Raw genomic sequence first — 22,181 nt, 5'->3', positions numbered from 1 at the left:
AAGTGAGATACGAGATTTGGATCTCTCAGGACCACTCAGGCAGCTTAATCTTTTACATATATATATATATATATAGAGAGAGAGAGAGAGAGCACTCCTGCAAAAGAGTTTAGTGAAAGAATTACACAGCCAAAAGGAGTTTTTAAACCACTGTTCTGTGGCATTAACTTTTCATAATTTCTGTAGGATGAATAGTTTCTGTTCTTGTGATGGTGATACCAAGTGGACTGATACTTGTGGTGATAACCAAGTGGACTGATCTTTTCTGTATGCAGTATCAATTTAGCTTTTCAGTAGAGGTGGGATTTCATCTTCTACTTTGTCATGTATACATTGGACTAAGCAAACCAGTAGTTTTTCCCTTCTGGGCCTTGAAAACCAGGTGGAATACTAATGGTACATACTGGCTGGATGCAGTAGCCTGGAAGTTTTTATGTGTAGTGTCGGTAGTCACAGGCAACTGTAACTCCTCTGTTGCTCAAATCAGGTACCAAGTAATGTATTTGCATATATGGTAAGACAGACCTGTAGCTGAAAATGCTGTACCACCCCTACAAACTAGGGTTGAGCCAGAAAGTATAGTTTTCCACAGCCCCTTCATGCTTAAGAAAACATTTTTAATTATGTTAAAAAGTTTATAGCAAAGGGAAAATGCATTCAAAATACTTAATATTTTAAAATTATGTTTTAAAAGCTCTACTTTCTCTATTTTTTGTGGTCTTAATATTTTAGAAACGATACTGAAATACAACTATCTTATGCTTCAAGTGTATTGTACAATGTCCTGATATATGCAAATTGGTTGTAAGATAATACTTTTTACAGTGGGCTTAGCTCTGATGTTATACATTTTTGCTGTAATGGTACATACGGACACTAAGCCGTCCAACTTTGTTTTTTTTAAATTATTATACATTTTAATAACGAGTATCTTTTAGGGTTTAGAAGATGTAAAGTATTGTGGATTTCTTTTAACCAACTTTAGCAGTTAAAGCTCTATACAACTGAAATATAGAAGCTGATAAATATTAAAATGATTCCTTTAGAGAAATTGATGAAGAATATATTTCACATTCAGGGTAATGCCCTAAAATGTAATTCAGTAATGATAACCTGAATCTGTTTATCACTTAAAAAGCTTAGGTTTCTTGAGAAGAACTGCATATTCTCAGCATGAGAGCCCAGAGGTGGCTCTGAACTGCTGAGTGTAGATCTAATTACACAGCTTGGAGCTGTGGAACCACTTCTCTCTCTACCTCCAGATTACTTTCGTTGGTTTATTTGCATAATTTAATGCATGAAGACTAGTCAGTGAATTATACATTTTTCTGAGACAGCTAAGACAAGATAAATTAACCCTATTTGATGTAGTTTGTATATGTGATAAGCCTTTCACCAGGTCTTTTTAAACTAAAACTTATGCTTTAGTGATGCAGTTCGTTGGCAGGAATATCTGATAATAAATGCTGGTTGTTATACTCGTGATTAATAAGTTTAAATTTTATTAAGAGAAGTTCAAAATTTATCATTTTAGCCCTATATTTAGTAATAGTAGTTTTATTGATGTAATCCAAATATAGTAGTGTTAAATTTTCTACCATTATAAAACATAAAAATGCTTTCTTTATTCATGTCCATCAGTAAGACGTTATTTGGGTTAATGGATCTGAATAATTTGATTCATTGTAAATGTAAGTAGCTTTGATTTAGGAACTGTCTTTGACTTCAAAGTCGAGAATTTTTTTTAAGATGCTCTTAGACTAGCTCATTTTATAAATTGTTTCTTTTTAAAAATCCAGATTTTAAACTTTTCAATGGCATTAAAATGTACAGTTGACCCTTGAACAACGTGGGTGTTGGGGGCACACCAACCCTCCATACAGTCAAAAATACACCTATACCTTATCATCAGCCCTCAGTATATGCGGTCCCTTCATACACGTGGTTCCTCCAGATCAGCGATTCTGCATGGGATTCAACCAACAGTGGGTCGTGTAGTTCTGTAGGATTTACTATTGAAAAAAATCTGCAAATAAGTAGACCTGCCCATTTCAAACTCATGTTGTTCAGTGGTCAACTGTATACACATAACTTTACAACAGTATCAAAAGACTAATAGTAACTATTTTAGTTATTAATTATCAGTGGAACGTTTGCTAATAAATTTAAATAAAACTATCCAGGAAAATTAATTATCTAGTTGAATAATTGGAAGTTAGCTTTATACCCCATATTCTAATAAAAGGTATCAGTGAAAGTATTAACTCAGCCTACATCCTATTATTATTTATAAACTTTAAAATTCATATCTCTGCTCAAAAATGTGCTAAAAATAAGTATTTTTTGTGAAAGTTGACCATTTTTAACATTGGAATTTCAGCAGTCATTTATGAATGCCCACTGATTTGGTGATAGCAGGGAGAGTGGTATGGGGGATGACAGGGAGACCTCAAAATTAGTAAGGTGTAAACATGCCCTCAGGCAACACCCGAAGAGGGAATATAACTTAGTGGAAAGAAAATAGGCTTTGGACTATCAAATCTGAGGATAATTCCCAGTTCTGCTCTTGAATGAGTAAAAAGTTATTAAAACTCTGAGCTTCAGTTTTCTCATCTGTAAAATTCTAACAGAATTACCTACCTAATTGTGTTGTTAATAGTAAATTAAATAACTATGCCTGGCACCTAGTACTGGGCCTAGCACATAGTAAGCACTTAGTAAATCATATCTTTGATTATTAGTCCTAGTAATTGTGTACAACAGCGGAGAGACCTATGTACATCTCAAGATTACACAAGGCACAAGTATGAACAAAGTGCTGTGGGAGTGATAGCTTTCCCTGGAGAGATTGGAGGAGAGTCATTAGAACTGGGCCTTAAAGGTTTGTAGAATTTCCCCAGATGAAGTTGGCAGGAGAACTAAGTAAAATAAAACATGGCTAAAGGCCTAGAAATATACAAATGCATGGAGGCTTTGAACAGCAGGAAGGATTTAGAAGGATGACACCCTAAGGCCAATAATGAAGAAACCTGGAATGTCATCACCTTTAAATCAAGGAATTTGCTAATTTTGAGAGAGGACCCCAATTAATTTCTAGACTATGCTTTTATTTCTTCTTCTTCTTCTTCTTTTTTTTTAACCTGCATCTTCTTCCTGTAGTTGTTCATGTAATGAATGGCAGCTTCTGTGTTCACCATTTCCCAGACTCCAATCATGCATCATAGTAACTAGATATAAGCTCCATAAGCACAGGGACACATGCCGGCCTTGCCCACCGTTATATCCCCAATACCTGTCATGTAATTGTTGGATGATCACAGACTCACAGAGGAGCTAAATCAAGCACAAAAATAGTTCAAAATAAAATATAGTCAGTGATAAATGCTTAAGAGAGGAGCCTGTGAATTCTTTGGATGCTCAAAAAATAAAGTATCACTTGTACCTGGAATCATCAGGGAAATTTTTATGATTTTAATTTAACCATAATAGTAGCATCATCTCCCCCCAGGTAGGTATAAGGGTTTCTTCTTTTCTTTCTCTCTTTTTTCTTTTTTTAAGTGACTTTTATAAATTTGTACCAATGTTTCAGGTAGTTTATTGGCTACAAAGCTATATTTTAAAATGTTTAAATCAGAGTTCTTTTTATAAGATCTGTCTCAAACAATCACACTATTTCTCAGGGAGACCTCCCTAAGTGCTTTCTCGCTCATCTTCACTCTTCATAAAAAACAAGGCCACCTTTTTTCTTTTAACAACCCCAGCCTTTTAAAATTGTCCTGTCCATTGTTCTATCAATTTACATTCCAAAATCATCTTTAGGTTTTTCCTATGTTTTATCCACCTTTTTCTTTTACACTTCCTTGAGTCATAATTTTTTTTTATCAACATGTAATGTATATTCCTTTACAAAAATTCATGGTTTTTCATGATGATGGCATTCTCTTTAACTGCTCAGTTTAAAATCTTTGTCTAACATAAAAATAATTTTTCAAGTATTGCTTTTAGTGGTATCATTTTTTTCTGAGTCTTGAGTGAATTTTCTCTAAGTATACATTTTGTAATGAGGTTGTATTTTGCCTTTCCAGCTATTACTGCTCCTCTGTCTACTTGTCCATTTCTGCCTAGAGCCAGTATTCACCAAATCCATATGGATTTGCTATCTTCTCTGTGCCTTTGACCTCTGTATACTTTTCCAGGAAGTACTATTTATTTTCTTCTGCTAGACCATGTCTCTTTTTTCTTCTTAAAGCATTTCCAGGTGAACTAAAACAAGATAAATGTGTCTCTTCGATCAAAAGTACCACTACCACCCTTCTAAGTTCATTGTTAAATATGTGTTCTTTAAGGTTTTACTTTGACACCGTAAATCCCTTAGCAATAAAATAATCACATCAAATATGGTAGTGCAATAGTATATTATAAATATACTATTATAACCTCATCACTGATCATTTCTCCTGTTCAATATAATTTATATATTCATAAAACTATTAAGGCTTGTTTCAGTGGGTAAGATAAGCAATATAAGATATACAGAGAACACATTATCTTTTTATACTCCCCATCCCATTTTCATTTGTGAGGTAATTACTTTGGTGGGTTTCCATCCATATCTCCCTATTTTTAAACACACACACACACCCTTTATAATATACTCAGAATAATACTATGGAAATTGTTCTTCAACATGATATTTTTTTATGTGGCACTATATTATGGATATCTTTGTAGATATCTTTGCAGATAGATATGTGTGTTTGTGCGTGTACAAGAGCAAAATCCAACTCTGCTTGTGCCCACCACTGGATTTCCAGAGCCACACAGTGCTACTGAAGTTTAGCACCTTTTCATATGTTTATGACTATTTTCACTTTCTTGCCTATGAATTTCCCAGAAGTCATAGAGAAAAATCCTGGCAGATTTAAAGAAAAATTAACTATTTCTGTACTGAATAAGATATCATAAATAAATTGAAAAGATAAAGCATAGACTAGAACAAAATATTTGCAATATAGAAAAAGACAAAACTATCTTCTGTATTGTAAGAACACCTACAAATTAATAAGAAAAAAATGCCCAATAATAAAACAGACAATATTCAGAATAGGGACATAGTTCAATGATCATATATACTTTGACCCAATAATTTCACTTCTATGAAAATATCCACAAAATTGTGAAATGAATTGTATACAGAGTTATTTATTATAGCATTGCTTTAAGTAAGACAGGATTAGGAACAACATAAATGTCCATTAAACAAGGACTGCTTAAGTAAATTGTGGTATTTCTAAGTAAAGGAATACTACGCAAATGAAAAAATAAATGAGGAAACTGGGTACTGGTGTGAAAAGATCTTCAGATGACCTAAATATCTTTAGCTGGTCAGTATTGGCAGACCTAAAATGAGAACTGATTCACAGCAATCAGAATGAAGCCTCTTAAAATTGCATTTACTTAATATCACAGATAGGGTAATATAATCACAGCAATAAAAACTGTTTTGTTTCCTACATGCCCTTGTGGTATATAAATCTGAAATATACCGGCAGCGGCACTCCTCATTCAGACTATAGAACATGGAAAATGATTTGGCTATTTTCTTCAGTCTCCCAAAGATAGTACTTAAAGAACCATTTTAAATGCACAGAGGACAGGTTTGGGGGGTTTTGTTTTTGTTTTTGTTTTTTACATACAATGGATGCCATTTCACTGGGTGCTCAAATTTTAACATTCATCTTATTAATGGCTTATTAAACCAGATTGCTGGGTCCCAGCCTCAGAGTTTTTGGCTCAGATGTGGGGTGACGCTATTAATTTGTAGTTGTAACAGGTTTCCAGAGGATGCTAGTCTGGGGACACATTTTAGAATCACTATTTGTTTAGGTCATCGGGGCTTAATTCTCTTCAGGATCCTGGGTTAAGAAAGTTGGGAAGAATTGAGAACAAAACAAATAAATGGCTGTGCTGGTTAGAGTGAAAACATAAACACCATGACATAAACTTCCTCATCCTAAAGCCTCATTCTTTAACTTGCAATAGACAATACCATAAATTATAAAACATTATTTCTCAGCAGCATTTCCTGTGGGACATCTATCTGCCATGTATTTCTTCCAGGTATTTCGATTCTTATTCTTCCTTCTTAGTGGAAATTTCTAGAGAAGGGAATTTGATTCAAGATTTCACAATTTTTGGCCTCCTCCCTCCAGTTCTAAAATAATATCAGGCTTAAATATTTCTACTAATTGTTTTTTTTAATTTTTTTTTATTTTTTGCTTTATAACAAATTTAATCAGTTACACATATACATATGTTCCCATATCCCCTCCCTTTTGCGTCTCCCTCCCACACTCCCTATCCCACCCCTCCAGGCGGTCACAAAGCACCGAGCTGATCTCCCTGTGCTATGCGGCTGCTTCCCACTAGCTATCTACCTTACGTTTGGTAGTGTATATATGTCCATGCCGCTCTTTCACTTTGCCACAGCTTAGCCTTCCCCCTCCCCATATCCTCAAGTCCATTCTCTAGTAGGTCTGTGTCTTTATTCCTGTCTTACCCCTATGTTCTTCATGACATTTTTTTTCTTAAATTCCATATATATGTGTCAGCATACAGTATTTGTCTTTCTCTTTCTGACTTACTTCACTCTGTATGACAGACTCTAGGTCCATCCACCTCATTACAAATAGCTCAATTTCATTTCTTTTTATGGCTGAGTAATATTCCATTGTATATATGTGCCACATCTTCTTTACCCATTCATCCAATGATGGACACTTAGGTTGTTTCCATCTCCAGGCTATTGTAAATAGGGCTGCTATGAACATTTTGGTACATGTCTCTTTTTGAATTATGGTTTTCTCAGGGTATATGCCCAGTAGTGAGATTGCTGGGTCATATGGTAGTTCTATTTGTAGTTTTTTAAGGAACCTCCATACCGTTCTCCATAGTGGCTGTACCAATTCACATTCCCACCAGCAGTGCAAGAGTGTTCCCTTTTTTCCACACCCTCTCCAGCATTTATTGTTTCTAGATTTTTTGATGATGGCCATTCTGACTGGTGTGAGATGATATCTCATAGTAATTTTGATTTGCATTTCTCTAATGAGTAAAGATGTTGAGCATCCTTTCATGTGTTTGTTGGCAGTCTGTATATCTTCTGTGGAGAAATGTCTATTTAGGTCTTCTGCCCATTTTTGGATTGGGTTGTTTGTTTTTTTGTTATTGAGCTGCATGAGCTGCTTATAAATTTTGGAGATTAATCCTTTGTCAGTTGCTTCATTTGCAAATATTTTCTCCCATTCTGAGGGTTGTCTTTTGGTCTTGTTTATGGTTTCCTTTGCTGTGCAAAAGCTTTGAAGTTTCATTAGGTCCCATGTGTTTATTTTTGTCTTTACTTCCATTTCTCTAGGAGGTGGGACAAAAAGGATCTTGCTGTGATTTATGTCATAGCGTGTTCTGCCTATGTTTTCCTCTAAGAGTTTGATAGTGTCTGGCCTTACATTTAGGTCTTTAATCCATTTTGAGCTTATTTTTGTGTATGGTGTTAGGGAGTGATCTAATCTCATACTTTTACATGTCCCTATCCAGTTTTCCCAGCGCCACTTATTGAAGAGACTGTCCTTTCTCCACTGTACATTCCTGCCTCCTTTATCAAAGATAAGGTGACCATATGTGTGTGGGTTTATCTCTGGGCTTTCTATCCTGTTCCATTGATCTATCTTTCTGTTTTTGTGCCAGTACCATACTGTCTTGATTACTGTAGCTTTGTAGTATAGTCTGAAGTCAGGGAGCCTGATTCCTCCAGCTCCATTTTTCGTTCTCAAGATTGCTTTGGCTATTCGGGGTCTTTTATGTTTCAATACAAATTGTGAAATTTTTTGTTCTAGTTCTGTGAAAAATGCCAGTGGTAGTTTGATAGGGATTGCATTGAATCTGTAGATTGCTTTGGGTAGTAGAGTCATTTTCACAATGTTGATTCTTCCAATCCAAGAACATGGTACATCTCTCCATCTATTTGTATCATCTTTAATTTCTTTCATCAGTGTCTTATAATTTTCTGCATACAGGTCTTTTGTCTCCTTAGGTAGGTTTATTCCTAGATATTTTATTCTTTTTGTTGCAATGGTAAATGGGAGTGTTTCCTTGATTTCACTTTCAGATTTTTCATCATTAGTATATAGGAATGCCAGAGATTTCTGTGCATTAATTTTGTATCCTGCAACTTTACCAAATTCATTGATTAGCTCTAGTAGTTTTCTGGTAGCATCTTTAGGATTCTCTATGTATAGTATCATGTCATCTGCAAACAGTGACAGCTTTACATCTTCTTTTCCAATTTGGATTCCTTTTATTTCCTTTTCTTCTCTGATTGCTGTGGCTAAAACTTCCAAAACTATGTTGAATAAGAGTGGTGAGAGTGGGCAACCTTGTCTTGTTCCTGATCTTAGTGGAAATGGTTTCAGTTTTTCACCATTGAGGACGATGCTGGCTGTGGGTTTGTCATATATGGCCTTTATTATGTTGAGGAAAGTTCCCTCTATGCCTACTTTCTGCAGGGTTTTTATCATAAATGGGTGTTGAATTTTGTCGAAAGCTTTCTCTGCATCTATTGAGATGATCATATGGTTTTTCTCCTTCAATTTGTTAATATGGTGTATCACATTGATTGATTTGCGTATATTGAAGAATCCTTGCATTCCTGGAATAAACCCCACTTGATCATGGTGTATGATCCTTTTAATGTGCTGTTGGATTCTGTTTGCTAGTATTTTGTTGAGGATTTTTGCATCTATGTTCATCAGTGATATTGGCCTGTAGTTTTCTTTCTTTGTAACATTTTTGTCTGGTTTTGGTATCAAGGTGATGGTGGCCTCGTAGAATGAGTTTGGGTGTGTTCCTCCCTCTGCTATATTTTGGAAGAGTTTGAGAAGGATAGGTGTTAGCTCTTCTCTAAATGCTTGATAGAATTCGCCTGTGAAGCCATCTGGTCCTGGGCTTTTGTTTGTTGGAAGATTTTTTATCACAGTTTCAATTTCAGTGCTTGTGATTGGTCTGTTCATATTTTCTATTTCTTCCTGATTCAGTCTTGGCAGGTTGTGCATTTCTAAGAATTTGTCCATTTCTTCCAGGTTGTCCATTTTATTGGCATAGAGTTGCTTATAGTAATCTCTCATGATCTTTTGTATTTCTGCAGTGTCAGTTGTTACTTCTCCTTTTTCATTTCTAATTCTATTGATTTGAGTCTTCTTCCTTTTTTTCTTGATGAGTCTGGCTAATGGTTTATCAATTTTGTTTATCTTCTCAAAGAACCAGCTTTTAGTTTTATTGATCTTTGCTATCGTTTCCTTCATTTCTTTTTCATTTATTTCTGATCTGATCTTTATGATTTCTTTCCTTCTGCTAACTTTGGGATGTTTTTGTTCTTCTTTCTCTAATTGCTTTACGTGCAAGCTTAGGTTGTTTATTTGAGATGTTTCCTGTTTCTTAAGGTGGGATTGTATTGCTATAAACTTCCCTCTTAGAACTGCTTTTGCTGCATCCCATAGGTTTTGGGTCATCATGTCTCCATTGTCATTTGTTTCTAGGTATTTTTTAATTTCCTCTTTGATTTCTTCAGTGATCACTTCGTTATTGAGTAGTGTATTGTTTAGCCTCCATGTGTTTGTATTTTTTTACAGCTCTTTTCCTGTAATTGATATCTAGTCTCATAGCATTGTGGTCCGAAAAGATACTTGATAAAATTTCAATTTCCTTAAATTTACCAAGGCTTGATTTGTGACCCAAGATATGATCTATCCTGGAGAATGTTCCATGAGCACTTGAGAAAAATGTGTATTCTGTTGTTTTTGGATGGAATGTCCTATAAATATCAATTAAGTCCATCTTGTTTAATGTATCATTTAAAGCTTGTGTTTCCTTATTTATTTTCATTTTGGATGATCTGTCCATTGGTGAAAGTGGGGTGTTAAAGTCCCCTACTATGATTGTGTTACTGTCGATTTCTCCTTTTATGGCTGTTAGTATTTGCCTTATGTATTGAGGTGCTCCTATGTTGGGTGCATAAATATTTACAAGTGTTATATCTTCTTCTTGGATCGATCCCTTGATCATTATACAGTGTCCTTCTTTGTCTCTTCTAGTAGTCTTTATTTTAAAGTCTATTTTGTCTGATATGAGAATTGCTACTCCAGCTTTCTTTTGGTTTCCATTTGCATGGAATATCTTTTTCCATCCCCTTACTTTCAGTCTGTATGTATCTCTAGGTCTGAAGTGGGTCTCTTGTAGACAGCATATATATGGGTCTTGTTTTTGTATCCATTCAGCCAACCTGTGTCTTTTGGTGGGAGCATTTAGTCCATTTACATTTAATGTAATTATCGATATGTATGTTCCTATTCCCATTTTCTTAATTGTTTTGGGTTCGTTATTGTAGGTATATTCCTTCTGTTGTGTTTGTTGCCTAGAGAACTTCCTTTAGCATTTGTTGTAAAGCTGGTTTGGTGGTGCTGAACTCTCTCAGCTCTTGCTTGTCTGTAAATGTTTTAATTTCTCCATCAAATCTGAATGAGATCCTTGCTGGGTAGAGTAATCTTGGTTGCAGGTTTTTCTCCTTCATCACTTTAATTATGTCCTGCCACTCCCTTCTGGCTTGTAGAGTTTCTGCTGAGAGATCAGCTGTTTATCCTGATGGGGATTCCCTTGTGTGTTATTTGTTGCTTTAGCCTTGCTGCTTTTAATATGATTTCTTTGTGTTTAATTTTTGACAGTTTGATTAATATGTGTCTTGGCGTATTTCTCCTTGGATTTATTCTGTATGGGACTCTCTGTGCCTCCTGGACTTGATTAACTATTTCCTTTCCCATATTAGGGAAGTTTTCAACTATAATCTCTTCAAATATTTTCTCAGTCCCTTTCTTTTTGTCTTCTTCTTCTGGAACCCCTATAATTCGAATGTTGGTGCATTTAATGTTGTCCCAGAGGTCTCTGAGACTGTCCTCTGTTCTTTTCATTCTTTTTTCTTTATTTTGCTCTGCATCAGTTATTTCCACTATTTTATCTTCCACCTCAGTTATCCGTTCTTCTGCCTCAGTTATTCTGCTATTGATCCCATCTAGAGTATTTTTTATTTCATTTATTGTGTTTTTAATCGATGCTTGATTCATCTTTAGTTCTTCTAGGTCCTTGTTAACTGTTTCTTGCATTTTGTCTATTCTATTTCCAAGATTTTGGATCTTGGAAATAGAATCTTGGATCATCTTTACCATCATTATTCTGAATTCTTTTTCAGGTAGACTGCCTATTACCTCTTCATTTGTTGGGTCTGGTGGGTTTTTATCTTGCTCCTTCTCCTGCTGTGTGTTTTTCTGTCTTCTCATTGTGCTTATGTTACTGTGTTTGGGGTCTCCTTTTTGCAGGCTGCAGGTTCGTAGTTCCCGTTGTTTTTGGTGTCTGTCCCCAGTGGCTAAGGTTGGTTTAGTGGGTTGTGTAGGCTTCCTGGTGGAGGGGACTAGCGCCTGTGTTCTGGTGGATGAGGCTGGATCTTGTCTTTCTGGTGGGCAGGTCCACGTCTGGTGGTGTGTTTTGGGGTGTCTGCGGACTTTTTATGATTTTAGGCCACCTCTCTGCTAATGGGTGGCCTTGTGTTCCTGTCTTGCTAGTTGTTTGGCATAGGGTGTCCAGCACTGTAGCTTGCTGGTCGTTGAGTGAAGCTGGGTGCTGGTGTTGAGATGGAGATCTCTGGAAGATTTTCGCCGTTTGATATTATGTGGAGCTGGGAGGTTTCTTGTGGATCAGTGTCCTGAAGTTGGCTCTCCCACCTCAGAGGCACAGCACTGACTCCTGGCTCCTTAATTTGGGATGATTTGTTGTGTATTCATGTATTCCAGAGATGCAGGGTACATCAAGTTGATTGTGGAGCTTTAATCCGCTGCTTCTGAGGCTGCTGGGAGAGGTTTCCCTTTGTCTTCTTTGTTCTCACAGCTCCTGGGTCTCAGCTTTGAATTTGGCCCCGCCTCTGCGTGTAGGTCGCCGGAGGGCGTCTGTTCTTCACTCAGACAGGACAGGGTTAAAGGAGCAGCCTCTTCGGGGACTCTGGCTCACTCAGGCCGGGCGGGAGGGAGGGCACGGAGTGCGGGGCGAGCCTGCAGCGGCAGAGGTCGGCGTGACGTTGCACCAGCCCTAGGCGCGCCGTGCGTTCTCCCAGGGAAGCCGCCCCTGGATCCCGGGACCCCGGTAGTGGCGGGCTGCACAGGCTCCCGGAAGGGCGGTGTGGACAGTGACCTGCGCTCGCACACAGGCTTCTTGGCGGTGGCAGCAGCAGCCCCAGCATCCCACGCCCGTCACTGGGCTCCGCGCTTTCAGCCGCGGTCGCGCCCGCCTGTGGAGCCCCTTTAAGCAGCGCTCTTAATCCCCTCTCCTCGCGCACCAGGAAACCAAGAGGGAAGAAAAAGTCTCTTGCCTCTTCGGCAGCTCCAGAGTTTTCCCGGACTCCCTCCCGGCTAGCTGTGGCACATTAGCCCCCTTCAGGCTGAGTTCTCGCCGCCAGCCCCAGTCCTCTCCCTGCGCTCTGACCGAAGCCCGAGCCTCAGCTTCCAGCGCCGCCCGCCCCAGCGGGCGAGCAGACAAGCCTCTCGGGCTGGTGAGTGCCGCTCGGCACCGATCCTCTGTGCGGGGATCTCTCCGCTTTGCCCTACCCAGGTATGTGGGGAATTTCTTGCCTTTTGGGAGGTCTGGGGTCTTCTGCCAGCGTTCAGTAGGTGTTCTGTAGGAGTTGTTCCACGTGTAGCTGTATTTCTGGTGTATCCGTGCTACTAATTGTTTTATTCCTAGCTCATCTGGCACAACACCCTTACAAAGGTTGTTAAAGGATAAGTGTTCTTTTAAATTGTTTTTTGTGGTGTTAGATATGCACACACACTTGCATAAGTGAGGAATAAATGTTTATATAGGTGTCAATTTATAATATTCATTCACTGATCTAACCACTTAGTCTTTTAGGTCAAGTAAATTTTCTTAATGCTTAGTACCCTTATCATGGTGTTAATACTTACCAGCTCTGAGGAAGTCTCCAAGTTCCTGTACAAAGAGTTTTAGCATCTCCTTTGAACCTGTTAGAAATGCAAATTCTTGTCTTGCCTCAGACCTACTTAATTAGAAAGGGGGTAGAGGGAAGGAGCAGCAGTTTGTGTTTTTAACAAGCCTGCCAGGTGATTTTGATGCATTCTAAAATTTGAGAGCTGTTGTTTTACTAAATGCAGTGTTTCACTTACACGATATCCTTTAATCCTTATCATAATCCTATGACTCTAGTAACTATCTATGTACTAGAGGAAATAAAGATCAAAGAGGTTAAATAATTTGTTCTAAATCACACTGCTATTTAACAATATTTCAACGTAGAATTTTTGGTCTTTTTAAAATAATATGTCCTCTCATTTGAATACACTGAAACAATATCAGTTACTTTGGCATTTTGGTTTTTTGAATGATCATTATCTGAACTTTTACTTTTCATTAATTTTAATCAGTATCTCATATGAAGAACACTTTCTTTGATAAGTCAAATAACAGGACCAGAACTCAGATTCACATACTTTCTTTCCCAGTCCAGGACTGATTCCATCATACATTTTTTAACTAAATGACTTTTTAAACAAAAAATAAGTATATAAAACATTTTTAATTGCATTAACTTAACAAACCTCGAATAAAAATATAAACAGTTTTACAAAACAGTCAAAATTTACCAACATTATTGAGTTGAATCTACTGTTCTAATCTTATTTTAGAAACACGCCCATTTAACTGCTGTTTGGTTACCAACAGCGTTTCTAAGATTAATTAGTAGTTATTTCTGCCATATGAAACAAGGCTGTCCTCTCTGTTAGTTATAATTTTTATATGAGTCTATTTAAATTAATTAACCAAATTAACAAACCATAAAATCAAGTATGTTTATAGAGACCCAAAACCTTGTAATGGCCTCTGTTGGAGCCTCTAGACAGAAAATTCTTAATAAGAAAAAGAGTTTATTTTACTGAACAAGACATGATGGATTCTTTAATAAAAAGAAATTGCTACTTTAGTTGTAACTAGTATTTCTCTTGGCTGCAGTAGAAAATAATTTGCAAAGTGATAAGTTGACAAGTCAGACTTAAATAATTAATGAAGATTTAGGATCATATTTTATTTTCCCTTATGTTCTCCATATCTATTATTTTAATGGGATTTACATAACGTGCCATTTGAATTATGGAGAATAGAAATCTGGTTGTATTATAAAACCCTAGCCCATCTGGAGAATGATCTTGGGGCTATAGTGGTTATATAAAATATCTTAATAATCCCTGATGTTTCATATGTATAGGTAAATAAAGATGGGTTATTAGGGAATCTTTGTAATGGTGGTATTATATGTTTTATTTATGTTTCCTTTGAACTTCTTTTAACTTAGAAGAAGAAAACTAAGTTGGTGGTAACCATTAACTAATTTCACACAGTAGTACAGTGGAGATTTCGATAGTCGTTAATAATTCAATGTTTAGACCCCACTGCTAGATATTTTTACTCAGTTGGTTTTAGGGGAGGACTCAGAAATCTGTTTCAACAGGCCCCAGCAATAATTCTGATGAAGTGGTCCCTGGGCCTCAGTGTAAGAAACTTTGAACAAAAACGTACTTCTTCAAGCTAACACACTAAAATTACCAAGGGTAAATACTCTAGACTAGTGTATGTAGCCTCCTCCATGCAGACTGCATCCTGCTTCTACAGCCAGCTAGGGCTGATTCCTAGTGATTCTCTCTTGCCGTAACCGTAGAGTTCCAATTTGGTGCCTTGGAACATATTCATCATGGTATCCCTGGTGCTTTGGCCACTGTTTGGCATGCAGGAGGTATGTGTAAATGTCGTGGCATGGATGAGTGAAGGAGACCAGCTGTCTCCATGTTTAGCATTCCTGTATTATCCGCACTCCATCCGTCTTTTGGATCAGCTCTCTAAATTATGTCTAGTTTTATCTCCCTCCTTAAATTGTGTAGAAGAAGGGACCATGTCTTATCCATTTCATATCTCTCCTTCTAACAGTATTTTACACACACACATGTCCAGTAAATACATTTTAGGTAAAAATTATTTTGTGCTTATTTAATCCATCATACAAGATTCCCATCTCCGTGAGGGCAGGGACCTTGTCTCTCTTTCACAGCAGTTTTCTCAGGGCTTGGTAGTGACTGCATGCTCAGAAACGTTTGAATGAATGAATAAATTAATAAACTAATAAGTAACATCATTTTAATTAAGATTTTTCTTAAAATTTAATGTTGGGGGTAAATGAGGTTTTGTGTATGATCAAATTTATTTTTATATAAAAGAAAATAATCTGCCTTCCCCTTTAAAAAGAAACTCGTAGTTGAAATGTCCCTACCTTGTAGAAAGACAGGATGGTAGAATTTGACAGATTCTGAATTGGTGAAGCTTCAGCAAGGCATTATGGTTAATAGAATCTTCCATCTAACTTAGTATTAAATAGCTGATGTCAGGAATTATGAAAATATCACAGTGAACTTAAATGGCAGTCTCTTGACATCCTGTGAGGTAAAGATGATTCCCCAGAAAGCTAGAGAGCCTGTGAAAAGCAGATTTGGTTTTTGGCAGGGGTTGAAAATAAGGAAAACAAAAAATTTTCTAAGTATCCACGAAACTCTCTGAAATAAATTTTAGTAGCGTACTCTTTAGAAGTACTCTTTTGATCATATTTCTTTTCAAATCACATTGGTATCAGAAAATAAGTTAGGGCTCTGATAAAGTGTGAAGTCTCAAGCTTTATGTCCTTGAAGGCTGTGATTAACTTATGTTAAATTTCTCCAGATGACTTGCAGTGCTTGTTTTACTTTCTCTAAACACTTTGGGAGATTTTCATTGAGGAACTTCTGGTCTTCTCCAGACTATTTTCTCTCCTTTACTTTGAATACACCCTAAAAGAATATTAGTTAAGTATTTCAGTTTCTTGAATGATGATTATCTGAGGTTTTACTCTACTATGAATTTTATCAGATCCTGTATGTGGAACATTCCCTTTGACAAGTTTACTATGGGCTAATTATAAGATTACTATGGGTAACACATGTGGTATTGTGTATTACTATGGGTAATACATGTGGTATTATGTATTACTATGGGTAATACATGTGGTATATGTATTACCCATATTACTATGGGTAATACGTATACAGCATGTGCTCTAGATCTTTGTCATTCTGTCTCCTTTCTGGTCAAAGCCCAGGCCTCCTTCCCTTTTTCACTTTTGTTTGTCCTCAAAATGATCTTCTCTTACTCAGGTCAACTCTCATGAACCTATTAATTCCCTGACTAAAAACAATGTTGCGTGTCCTTCTAAGTGTGTAGCCTGCAAATAACACCAAAGTTCCAGCTTCTGGGAAAACAATTGACAGAAGAACATGGAGAGACACTGGGAAGACAGGCAAGAATTAGGAATTAGTCATGGCTCTTTGGGAAGGCTGGGACTGAGCTATGGAGGGAGGGGACAGGGAGGTGGAAGCCAAAGAAGAAACATCACAGAGGAGAGAAGGCAGGCCCTGACAGGCAGCAAATGCAGACTGCTAGTTACTTCCTGATTTTATTCTCTTCATTTGCCTTCACATTCTTCCTGACTACTGTTCCTGGAAGGACTTTTTTCCCACTTCTTCTTGACAAAGCATCCAGACACTCACCTTCCCCTTAATTCAGATTTCCACAGTCGCTTTGTGAATAATTCCACAGGAAGGTCTGCCAGAACAGAAAATTCCAAGTACCTCTCTAGAAGCTTTTTCATCTCCAGTAGTCCCCTAAACTCTATTCTAAATGATTGTTCTTAGACATGATTTTGTCCAAGGAAGAGTGGTCTTTATTGTTTCCAGTTTCTTTAAACATCTTTATGATACTGGCAATTTCATTGACTGTGGAGAAATAAGGCTCTAGTATATTTTTATACTCTGTCCTCATAAGATATGATTGTGCTAATGAATCATGTCTTCAGAAGAGAAATGCACAAATTAAGTTCCACATTTTATATAATCTATTAATTTCATTCTGACTTCTGCCAATTATAGGCTAATAATAAATAAAGCTATGTTATTGAATTTTACTTAACTTGCCTTTATCCTATATATACTTTGTTCTAAAATAAGCAAATGTTGAAGTATTCATAAACTGGGGGTTTATTTTGAAAAATTAATAGTCATTTATATAGGGTGATTTCCAGACTAGTATTAAGCCATCTTTTAATGAATTTGAGTATTAAATAAACTGCTTTCCTTTATTTTAGGTGATGGTGTTTGTACATGCTCGAAATGCCACGGTAAGAACGGCTCTGTCTCTAATAGAAAGAGCCAAGAATAATGGCCAGATTTCCTACTTTTTACCTCCTCAAGGACCTGAATATGGACATGCAGAAAAACAGGTGGGGAGCAAATGACAGCACAGTACAAGAACTAAAGCACATAATGTGCCAGATATACCAGATATTTTATATATTAAAGATCCATGGTTTCTAGTTTCCAATAAGTTAATTTTACAGATTTATCATGTTATAATTTTGACTTTTTTCTTGACTTTCAAAGGATCTGAATGCATGTTGTGTCCAATTATCACTTTTTTCTATATGATTATAATTGTAGTGTTTAGTCCCATAGTTAAAGCATAAAATAGTTATATTTTATAAAATACATTAATATCTAATGGATTATGGTTCTTTTGAAGATATAATAGATAATTTTTTTTTTAATTTCTAAGGTTAACATGGACAGATGTAACTTACATAAACAGAAGCTCTTTTTGAGAGTGAAAGTTTGAGACCAAAAAGGTTCAGAACAGCTGCCTTGCCACTCACTGTATGCTCAAAGGACCTAAAAAGTCTGGGTCCTCATTAGAAACGCAGAGCCTCAGGCCTCACCTGAGACTTACCACATCATAATCTGCATTTCTACTTGATCCCCAAATGATTTATGCACGTTACAGCTTGAGAGGCACATCTCTAGGTAATTTGAATATCAATAGTATTCTAATATTTATAAAAGGTTTTATTTAATTGTATCAAGTAATGATTTAGATCAAGAGTGGGCAAACTACAGCCCGAGGGCCAAAGGTGGCAACCTGTTTTTGTAATTAGTTTTATTAGAAAATAGTCAGAGCCCTTCCTTTGTCTTCTGTGACTGCTTCTTTACACACAAGGGAAGAATTGAGTACTTGCTGCCGGGATTATATGGCTCACAAAGCCTAAAGTACTCTGGCCCTTTGCAGAAAATTTTGCCCTGATTTAAAGCTATAAAACTAAAATTTTAAATAAAAAAACTATAGACATAAAATGATAGTATCTTCAAAATATTTTATATGCATAACTTAAGGTTTAACTGATATTTGCTGAACAGCTGCCAGGCATTGTGCTGTGCACCTTCACATTTACCATTTTAGTAAAATGTATTTAGTTATTAGGATTGTGCTCTAAATTTCACCATTTTATATTGAGATTTTAAATTCTGACTATGATCATCTGATGCAGGTTGTTTTGAATGTCAGATTCTCTTTCAATGTAACTACAAAATTTATTCATTTTTTTCTTTTTTTTGCTTTATAACGTTTTCTATTACATACCACCTATTATGCAGCTTTGTATTCTTCCAGTTATTTATTATGAATTTATGAGAGTCTTTGAAAAGTCAGGTCGGCATTCATAATGGTGAATTATGAAAGGTCTTGTTTCATTTCTTTGGAAATACAAAGCAGCTCTATTGTGTTTAAAAGCCAAGACTTGAGAGCCACCTTGTGGATTTCTGGTTATTTTATACCTCTCAGTTCTGAGAGTTATTGCTATTCTAAATCATGCAGGTTTATTGTTTTGTTGTTATAATAATAATATTCAATATTTATCAGAGTTTACTTGGGCCAGGCATTGTTTTCATTGCTTTCTATAACTCATTCAGTGTTCACAACAACCTATGATGTAGGTTTGTACTATTATTGTCTCTTGATATGGCATTTGTGTATAAGTAATTCAAATATAGCACGAAATACTCTAAAGCATATAGAAATAATTTATGTAGAGGCATTTTCAAATGATATTTATTTAAGATCATGTCACCAAACGTATAATGACAGATCACTATGCTGAAAAAAACATGGAGACTTGAAAGTCCCTAGTCATTTTATTATACCTTTCTTTTTGGATATTTTCATTATACTTGATTTTTATCCTGACCCACCTGTTATTATTGTTGTTTTTTTTTAACAAGAATGGATTCCACAGACATTATTAATAAGTACATGTTTTCAAGGAATGCTGTTCTATTCACCATCATACTCTTTAGTATAGCATTTGGCTGATAGTAGGTACCCCAAAATTACTTTTTTTTTTTGCCTTTGTTTCTTGGAGGCAGACATTATTAAGAGATGTTCTTACTTTAGTTTTCTCATTTGCTCTCTACCACTATTCTGTCCTTTAAAGATTCTTATCCCCATTTTACAGATAAGGAAACTGAGAAAAGAGAATAATTTTCCCAGAGACTCCCATGTAATAAGTGGAGCTATGATTTGAACCAGACTGACTCCAAAGTCTACCCTTTTCACTACAGTGCATCCTGTTTATTCAAAAGCAAACAGAACATATCCAACCTGTGACTTTTAAAGCCTTTAGAGCTTTGAGTCTTTTTTTTTTTTTCCTTTAATAAAATGGAAGAACATTTCTTCAGCTCAGCTATATCCCTCGTTTCTCCGAAAGAGAGATTCAAAACAGTTGGCCCCTGCACAGTGAAAATTATTTATAACAAAAGATAAGATAATCTTTTTGGATGTTTTCTCGAAGCTCCAGAATTTTAGATTATTCTTCTAAATCTAAAGTTGAATGTTTGTTCCTATTTCTTGAAGTGCCTTTTAAACTTGAATGGTATTAACTTACTAGCAATTCTAAGGATGCTATTACGATGATGGCAGGAGATATTTCTTCTGATGTTTTTGAAAAATAGGAAATTAAGTACTCAGAACATTAAAATAAAATTAGAAGGTAAGTTTGCTATGGTAGTACATAGAAATTTAGCCTCCTGACTCCTGTTAATGGAAATAAAACTAAATCCCTTCCCTGCCACAGTGATCCTTTATCCCTAAGTGTTTAAAGTAACCATCTCAATTCCTGACTCAGCAAGTATGGTTTTTAAAAGCATTTCTTCACAGTTTTATTCAACACACTGTAACTTTATTTGTATAAATAATAAATAAAACTCCATTAAGGATTCTTTTTCTCTGTGTGTGGGGGGCAGGGGTGGGGGAGGGCAGTGTGCGTACATAATGAGGCTGTGTTTGTGCCTTAGCCACAGCTGAAGATGAGTCATTTCTTTCCAGTAAGTAACGGTTATGCTTCACGACCCCTCATACCATTGCTATCTTTGATATCAAATTTACTCCCAGCTGAAAAAGCAACTATATTTCCAAATTGTCCACTGAAACAGGAAAATAGGGAAAAGAAAGTGAAATACCCCAAGGGTAGATTAAGCTACAGAGATGGAGCTTGCAGTTCTCCCTGGGGAAGGGAGTGTCTGAGGAATTACAAAAGAGGCCCAAAGTAAGAGGACACATTAGCAAAAAGCTCTGGCTGTGACTTCACCTCTAGAAGCCCTGTGGCCTTAAGCACCTAAACATTTCTTAAAGATACTTTTTCTTCTATCAAATGGAGTAATAATGGGGTAAATAATACCTATGCTAGTAGTTTACTATGAGAAACAAATGAAATGATATATGAAATTATTTTGGAAACTAGCTGAAGAATGATAAAACATTGCATATCATATTCTGGAAATCTCCTTCTAGAAGCTTACTTTGCATATTACTTTTTGCCTTCTCCCACAAAGAAACTCTCTTAAGAAACCACTGTTTTCTGTAAGATAGAACATACCTTAGGGAACAGTAGCAGCTTGCATTTATACATAGAAATATATCATTAGAGATACAGACATTTTCATTATTAAACCATTATTTGTTTGTTTTTTTAAGATTTATTTATTTTATTTTTGGCTGCATCGGGTCTTAGTTGCGCCACGCAAGATCTTTGTTGAGGCATGCGGGATCTTTCATTGTGGCATGCGGGCTTCTCTCTAGTTGTGGCAGGCAGGCTCCAGGGCAGGTGGGCTCTGTAGTTGTGGCGCCTGTGTTCCAGAGCGCATGGGCTTTGTAGTTTGCGGCACGCGGGCTCTAGTTGAGACACACGAGCTCAGTAGTTATGGCGTGTAGGCTTAGTTGCCCTGTGGCATGTGGGATCTTAGTTCCCCAATCAGGAATCGAACCCGCGTTCCCTGCATTGGAAGGCGGATTCTTTACCACCGGACCACCAGGGAAGTCCCCGTTGTTTTTAATTATAATTTTAATTTTAAGTTGAATGAATTATTCCAATTAGAATCTTCAGATTCTGTTTCATTCTCTATCTCAGTCAAATAAATTCTTTCCTTTAGGGACAAAACTTTTAACAGGCTTTAAATATTCTAGAACTAGAATGGATATTCCCACCCACCCTGTACGGTATTTCTCTGATTAATAGGCACTGATGTTGTTCGATTTTTTACATATATTAGTGATATTAAAAGTTTTCCTTATAGATAGATACAGTCTGTCATGCAGCAAGCCTCATGAATGTAGTGATTAGGAATATCTGTTAAATCAGAACACTAGGAAAAATCGAGTAATAATATGTACCCTCAAGCTACCTTAAAGTATCATTTTATGACTTTTTATTATGATCTAGATCTGCCAACCATCACCTGCTTTCATAGGTTAGCTTTAGCCTTTGCCTAAATTATAGGAATTTGGCTTTGATGTAAGTAATCTGATAATATTGATAGCTTTAATTATTTCTGGTTTAGCAGCTTTCCAGTGTCAGTATAATCAAATAAAATTAGAATTTCCTCTTCCTGGAATAGATGATATCTGTTAGCTAAAGAGAGTAGCAAGTACCTAAGAGTCCCCTTTCTCTGGTTTTTTTACTTTAAATAAGTGTAAACTGTTGTCTCAGAGTTTATTCTTTCCTCAGGCATATCAACCTCCTTTCCTTTAGGAGGCTAATGTATTAATTCTACTGTCTGTTTGTAACCACATAGAAAGAATGTTATAAGTATATTAATTTTTTAAGTAAAATGAAAGAA

At 36.3% G+C, this 22,181-nt stretch overlaps 1 protein-coding gene across 1 annotated transcript in view; it reads left to right on the top strand.

The window, feature by feature from the left end:
* ASCC3 (activating signal cointegrator 1 complex subunit 3) overlaps positions 1 to 22,181 on the top strand; it is a gene marked incomplete at both ends in the record, with an annotated part of 318,402 nt that overhangs the window by 139,292 nt on the left and 156,929 nt on the right. Inside the window, one exon of the mRNA XM_079716820.1 lies at positions 17,327 to 17,461. Coding sequence (XP_079572946.1) covers positions 17,327 to 17,461 — 135 coding nt within the window. The remainder of the gene's footprint in view (positions 1 to 17,326; positions 17,462 to 22,181) is intronic.

This window comes from Hyperoodon ampullatus (assembly GCF_949752795.1).
Source record: "Hyperoodon ampullatus genome assembly, chromosome: 12".
NCBI lineage: Eukaryota > Metazoa > Chordata > Mammalia > Artiodactyla > Ziphiidae > Hyperoodon > Hyperoodon ampullatus.
This window is presented reverse-complemented; position numbering and strand designations above follow the sequence as displayed.